Below are 7696 nucleotides of genomic sequence, written 5' to 3' on the forward strand. Positions count from 1 at the left end.
TTTCACAAAATCAGCACGTGTGGCTTTGAAAACACACTTCAGCAGCAGTGAGCAATGAATGTAGAGCACAGAGACAGTGTGATGTAAGATGAGTGAGAGAAATGCTGAGTCCTGCAGTGTGGTGCTCATTACCTCTCTCACACTGGGCGCCGGTGAAGCCGTAGGTGCACACACATCTGTTGGGAGCCACACACCTTCCTCCATTGAGACAGCCATTTTCACAAACCGCTGGAGAGGAAAAGACAGAACAACAAACAATTACATGATGACACTACTGTGACTTAGGAGGAATTTAAAGGACATTTCTGGTTTAAACAAATTGGGTCTTAAGTTTGTAGTTTTTGCCATAATTTCTGTTGGTTATGATAACATTGCAGTCACTAAATTAATTACAGAGATCTGGGAACACGATGACATCCCTAAAAAGAAGTCAAATGGGGCAAGAAACCAGCAGTCACAGACAAGCAGTTGAGGTTATCTAAACCAATGTATTTGGAGGTCAAACCAAAAGTAAGCACATCCAAAATGCAGTGCACAGTGCACACACAACTAAGTACACAAGGTCAAAGTTGGATGACGAAGTTAGTCCACAGGCATACTAGAAGCTCTGTAAAACTGTTCTTGGGCACAGCACAGTTGCTAAATGCCAACACTAGGATGGGAATCGCACACAGTGATAATGTTAACATGCTTTTGTTTAGCATGTCTAATGTTTATGTTAATGTTCACCATTTTACTGTAGTGTGTGCTTACATTTAATTAGCACTAAACACATTCTTAAAAGGAAAAATGTTAGGAAATAGAGGTTTTATAACATATCTTTTACATATAACTCAGTTTGACTAACCTATCTGACTGCTTGTGTGTCTTGCCCGTTCTTTTTAGAAATGTTGCCATGATCACGTCTCAGCAAGTTAAGTATTATTATGAAAATGAACCAAAGCTACAACAAGACTAAGAGTCCGCAACCATGCTAGCAGCTCTGTAAAACTGTTCTTGGGCACAGCACTGTTGCTAAATGCTAACACTAGGATGGGAATCGCACACAGTGATAATGTTTACATGCTTTTGTTTAGCATGTCTAATGTTTATGTTAATGTTCACCATTTTACTTTAGTGTGTGCTAACATTTGCTAATTAGCACTAAACACATTCTTAAAAGGAAAAATGTTAGGAAATAGAGGTCTTATAGAATAACTTTAACATATTGCTCAGTTTGACTAACCTGAGGGTTTTGGGTATCTGACCATTTGACTGCTCGGCTGTTTTGCCCCATGGCCATGATAACGGGCAAGTTAAGTATTGCTATGAACAGGAACCAAAGCTACAACAAGAGTAAGAGTCCGCAACCATGCTAGCAGTTATGCTCATGCTAGCTGTACTTGGGTACAGCACGGCTGCCAAATGCTAACATTACAATGGGAATATGCACACAGCGATAATGTTAACATGCTTTTGTTTAGCATGTCCAGTTTTTATGTTAATGTTCACTGTTTTACTATAGTGTGTGCTAACATTTGCTAACTAGCACTAAACACTTCCTTAAAAGGAAAAATGGTAGGAAATACAGGTTCAATAGCATGTCTTTATCTTAACTGATGTTAAAATATGCTGATAAAGTTGAATTGTGTCTTATGGTTTTTTTCAGGATGATCCTTACGTTGACCACAGTGGTTTCCAATGTAGCCTTTCTGACACTGGCAGTGGTCCTCAGCACATGTTCCCCCGTTCATACAGCGAATATTACAGTGCTGGACTGTGGGCAAAACAATGTAAACACACAAACACAGACATACACACAGAGCAATGTTGGACTTAATTTCAGAGTAGACAAACATACACTGCAGATTAGATTTACAACATAAACAAAATGCACTTTGAAACATGTTTCTTGAAAGTCACACTCAGATATAATTTCCTAGAAGTTTATGGTTTTCAAACAGATGAGCACACTAGGTTGAAGTGCTGTGAGCTGCGAGAGAGTAACATGGAGGAGATGTTGACTATGGATGTCTTCCAAAGAACACACACACCAAACACACACAACAACCCACGAGATTGGCCGCTATCTGCCAGAACGTGATTGCACCATATATCAATTGTTGCAATCTTGAGGCAGTTTCAAGGGATGTTTTCAGGAGATTCTTTGGCTTAGTATCTCATATTTTCGGACCATGCTAGTTAGTGCTCATTACTCATGATGAGGAGAAGAAAACTTAAGAAAAAAGATTCAAATGGCACTCAAAAAATCTGAGCCAAATACGATCTCTTTAATTTCAATCCTACAGAGGGAAAGACATGACAAGGCAGCATATTTTCTGTCACTGCTTGTCGTTATACTGTATGGTGAAATGTCTGTCTTACAGCTCCTTCATTAAAAGAAATGCACAGACAGGGGTGTGGTCTAGGCTGTGCTTTCCAAAAAACACTTAGGTTTGACATACACTCCTATTTACATAAATCATACCATTAAATCATACCATTAAAGTGTTTATCTGTTTGGCTAAGTACTAGTAACCCCCCCACCCACCCACCTACCCCTCTCTATGTACACTGAATCTCTATAAACCCATCAAGCTGATGACAGCAAGCTTCAAAGGAGTTCACTGCGTATCATGGTGTGAAAGGGGAGGTGCTGAACAACCTGACTTGGATCCACAGGATGGGGCAATCTGGCCGTTGGGACAGGTGCACATGTTGGGTCTGGAGCAGAAACCATCTCCACATGTACTCCGGCAGATCGCTGCAAAGAGGAACATGACACTCAGTCAAACAACATAAAAAACCTCCTCTGTCAGGTGCAAGATGAAATAAAAGTCCAGTGCTCGGTTTATGGCCCCAGGATCTGTCTTGATTGTGCATGAGAGAAAATTCATGTTATGTATCTGCTGCTTGTCAGCCTGTCCGCTGCAGGTTTTGAATTTCAGGTTAGAATTTCATTTGGTGCAATTTAGGCCATGATCTAAACCTCATACTGACCTCTCATCTATAATATTTCAAAACTCAAACAGACCACAGTCCAAATATGGCCAAATCCTCCTTGTAACCATCATCATGGTTAAGTTATAGAGGCCCACTTGGCAATGGCGTCCGAGCTATTTTCTTCTTTGAGCTTTGTTGCCATAAATGTGTATCAGTTGGTGTTTTCAGTTGGTGCTGCATGGCTGTTTTCGTTCAGTTTTTCTCTTTCCCACAGACTGTTGTTGGCATGGTCCCCTGCCCCCAGCTCCCATCAGGTAGAGTCCAGCCACTGACCCCTACTCCCTGAACCCCACTGCTAAACAATGTCATTAGAGCCGCGACAGGCATCCTGCCAGCTGACCAGCCAGACTGCAATCACACAATTCTACAGCTTCTCAGACCTTCCTGTCTACTGAGGGAAAGCGAGAAAGCGAGAGAGCAAGGGGGAGTAAAAGAAAAGAAACCACTGACAGAATACCAGAGTAAATGCATGACAATTATTGACCAATTCCCACTTGTTTTAGGTCATGTAATTGGCTTATCATCACCATTAGCCACACTGAGCAATTGCTAATGTAAAATTACTAGGTGATGCAACACCTTTAAACAACTAAGTGGCCATTTATACCTGAATAAATCCAATAAATTAGTCTCATTAATTAGGCAAATGGACAAGCAACAAAATTAGAAAAAATGTTTTTGCACATCTTGAAAGCATCCACTAGTTTTTAATATTTTGCATTAGGTAATATTTGCATTATTTTTTTCGTATACACTGAGGTCTTTAGGGTTATTTATATTACACCAATTTAATAATTACTGAAACTGTAATTGTTAGCTTCTTTTTCACCAACTCTGAACAATCTGGATGCAACAAGACTTCTGAGAGTGTTAGCTGTCAGTATTACCAGTGTCCATTCACTATCTGAAAGTTGCAGTGATCAGTTGGTTTCATCCAACAGACTCAAGTGCAATAAAGTAAACTTACATACAATAACAGTGTATTTTATTCCTCCCATTCATTTGACAATGTTCAAGAAAGAAGATGAATTCATTTACAAATTAATTGCACAATCCTGTTGGATCTTTTTCCAACAAAGCAGGGAATTTAAGATAATGTAACATGCATTCACTTTGCACATCAGGGGGCTGGAACTAATGATTATCTTCATTATCTATTACAGTAATCTGCCAAATATTTGTTCATTGAATCCATTAGCTGTTTGGTCTGTAAAACATCAGAAAAGAGTGAAAAATGAACATAATACTTTCTCAGAGCTTGAGGTGATATCTTCACATAGCTTTGTGTATTCAACCAGTGGTCCAAAACCCAAAGACATTTAGTTCACTACAACATAAGACAGGAAATGCTCACACTGAGTGAAGCTGGCTCCATCAGAGGTTTGGTATTTTTGCTTAAAAATGGATATAAACGATTATCAAAATATTTTGCTGCTTTTTTTTCTTTCCCTGGACTTATCGAATAATCGACTAATCCTCTCAGCTCTAATCCAAGATGTATAATACTCTGGGACTGAATGGCCCAAATAAAAACGGGGTGCTGGACTCTACTGCTTGTGATGATGATGAAGTTCTACCCGACCTGAATTTACAACCTACTGGAGCGCTTGTGGAATAATGGAGGTGATACTCACGGACAATGCACTGGTTTCCTCCAGTCAGAGTCTTCCAGCCTGGGCAGCAGTACGCATTGTTCCTTGAGCCACACACATTTGGTCTGTGGAAGAAGCGGTATCAAAAGGTCAGTCCATTTCACACAATTCAGATCACTCTCAAGTCCATTTTGTTTTTACAGACTCTGATCACAGGTTTGTCTTTGTGGCTACATGATGATGTACATCAAACAAAACCCTCTGTCCTTAGACCCTCAGTTGCTCTTTACTCTCATTGATTACTGACCCACACACTGTAGGAACAAATGTTCAGTTTTTTGACTCTCTCTGCAGAATACTTTATCAGAGGCAACAGGAATAAGGGCACGTTGCTCAAGGACACTTCAGCAGGATGGTGATTTGCGGCCTGACCCCAGTTGTCCAGGCAAAGGACCAAAATTCACCCCCAAAAGTTCCAGTAACATTTGTAGGATTAGCGAACACAAAGGCCATCTCAAAATACCAAAATTATATTTTCACAGGTTAGGGTTAACTTAAACCCAATAGGTAAACCTATAACGTATTCCACCAGAAAAAAACAAATTGTGGAGTATTACAGTATTTCTTACCCATGCAATTATCTAATGATCACTCACATCAATCTCATGACCTGCTGTGGGGATCCCCACCCCCAGGATGGGAAGTACACATGCCTATGGTTCTCGTGCTAATGTCGGGCGCGGCCTGGCATGTAGCATTTGGCACTTCCCAATACAAAATATCCTTGGTGAGGAAAATATCCCTGCACAAGGTGTTTCAAGGAATTTCATGATGAAAAATATTTCATCTGACATGGAAGTGGATTCTTGGGCAATCCTGTCACCTACAGGACTGTGACAAGTCGAAATTTACTGGGCCTGTGTCGACCCGGGGGTCAGTGTCTATATTATAAGGTGCAACTCCAAACAGATCCATGAGGTGAATAATGAAGCCTGATGGATATCTGAAACATTCTTATAGTGGTAAGTCAGCATGACACAGTATGCAGCCTGTATGCACTTCCTGCCTGTGAACCCAGATGTTCTGATAAATTAACTTAAAGCATGTCAAATAAAAATGCCTGTGGAGAATGCTCATTGAGCTGTCTACTGTGTGACCTTCATCAGCTGTTTGCTGTCATCACTGGACACAGACATTCGTTCTTTTCTTTTCTTTTCTTGCTTTCCTTCTGTCTGTCTCTCTTTTCCTGCTCTCTCTCTCTCCTCCTTTCCTCTCTCTTTTTCACATACACACAAGCACACACACACAACCTCTCCAGCAGTGACCCACTGTGTACAGCTGCAGATGTGATTTATCCACAACTGGGGTGTGGTGTTTTTGGCCAGAAAGAGGATTAGGCTGTTAGTCAGTCTCTCTCTCTCTCTTTCTCTCTCTCTCTCTCTGTTTCTCACTCTCTGTCTCTCTCTCTCTCTCTCTCAGCCACAGCCACACACGACCAATGGCCTCCTTTGTTTGGATGTAATTTATTATTGCAGTCAGCAGGAATGTGATATTCTTGCCAGTATTTAATTACTAAACTTTGCTCCAAACTTCCCATCATAGACAATGTCATTCATGGGTCTCAGTCTGCCTTATTAAAAACACACACACACACAAGTGTTTTCTGACCTTCAGTGATCGTGTAGGACCAGCGAGTTAAACGTGAGAAGAACAGACACCTGCTCCAAGCCAAAATAAAACACACGCAGAAAGATGCTCACTTAAAGTAAAAGTAGGGGTGAACATTGGCAGAAAGAAAAGAAAAGAAAAAGAAAGGAAAGAAAAGAAAAGAAAAGAAAAGAAAAGAAAAGAAAAGAAAAGAAAAGAAAAGAAAAGAAAAGAAAAGAAAAGAAAAGGAAAGGAAAGAAAAAAGAAAAAAATAGAAAAGTGTTCCTAATTTGGACGAACAGGGATTATCATAGTCACATTACCCTCTGAGGACGTCTGTCCCTCCCCGCCTCTTAGCCCTGCTGGCTCTGGAGTCGGTCTGCTTGGTCACCAGCTCGCTGTCCCCGGTGTCCACCACCTCTGCAGCGTCTCCAAGCTCGGCGCAGAGCGACAGCAAGGCCACCAGAGCCACGGCCAACTGCAGCAGCCGTCCTCCACTCTTACTGTCCGGCATATCCACTCTCATATGTACAACTCCAGTGCTCGGTAGAATAAAAGTCACCTTAACTAGTTTCCCAGCCCCGTCGACCTCTGCAGTGGAGTCAAAGCTGCAAAACAATTAAAAAAAAAACATTTGGAAAAGACGCAGAGTGCAGGAGATGCTGCGCACAAAAGAAAAACAACTCTGAGAAGTAGCTACTGTGACATGATTTTTACAATTATTAAGTTAGAAAATGATTCAGCTCAGAGTCGCAAAAGCATGCAGCGTTAAAATGATAATGTGCAACAACAAAAAAAGTGCGCACGAATGAGTCGTTACTTTACCTTGTCTCCCGAACAGGAGATTCGCCTCAGACCCGACAGAGGACTGCTTCACTTTTACTGGCAGGTATTGCTGAATAAACGTTTAGAAGAAAAACTGCGGAGAAGAAGAAAAGTCACTCAAACCTTTCGCTGAGCTGCTATAAATAAATGCGCATTGTAACTTTTGGACTCTGCTGGTGCGCATCCAGTTGTGTGTTGATTTTGCACAGATAAGTCAGAGGAGCTGATGCATTCCAGAGGATGAGAATGGCAAAACTCACTGAGTCTCTCTCTCACTGCAGAGCTTTTTCCTCATCCCTGCTCTACTCAACTTTACCCAAAACTTTTTTTCCCCCTTTCTTCTTCCTGCTCTCGCGATACAAAAGCTTGAGTGCAAAAATGCTCAAGTTATGCTCTGGACCTTTACTTTAGTCCCTTAACTGATATAATAATATTATAGCCAGCCCAGAAAAGCTTGGGAGAAGAAGACAGGGGCTAATATAGTCAAACCTAAAATATATTTTTATTTTTTATTTAAAAAAAAATGCACCTGTTCATTCTTATAAAACGTGGCATGTACCATTTTCTTACAAGATACGCATTATACAGCAAAGGGTTTATAAGTTCTTACTTTATCAATGTTAATGAATTTACTAATGCATAGTCACGTT

General features: G+C 40.7%; 1 protein-coding gene across 1 annotated transcript in view; it reads right to left on the reverse strand.

Annotated features, from left to right (window-relative positions):
• fbn1 (fibrillin 1) overlaps positions 1–7338 on the reverse strand; it is a 61115-nt gene extending 53777 nt beyond the window's left edge. Inside the window, exons 1-6 of the mRNA XM_056398973.1 lie at positions 7047–7338; positions 6545–6829; positions 4617–4699; positions 2645–2743; positions 1661–1756; positions 133–228 (exon numbers count right to left, since the gene is read on the reverse strand). Coding sequence (XP_056254948.1) covers positions 133–228; positions 1661–1756; positions 2645–2743; positions 4617–4699; positions 6545–6747 — 577 coding nt within the window. The 5' untranslated portion in view covers positions 6748–6829; positions 7047–7338. The remainder of the gene's footprint in view (positions 1–132; positions 229–1660; positions 1757–2644; positions 2744–4616; positions 4700–6544; positions 6830–7046) is intronic.
• Positions 7339–7696: the final 358 nt, after the last annotated feature.

This window comes from Seriola aureovittata, chromosome 1, assembly GCF_021018895.1.
Source record: "Seriola aureovittata isolate HTS-2021-v1 ecotype China chromosome 1, ASM2101889v1, whole genome shotgun sequence".
NCBI classification, from domain to species: domain Eukaryota; kingdom Metazoa; phylum Chordata; class Actinopteri; order Carangiformes; family Carangidae; genus Seriola; species Seriola aureovittata.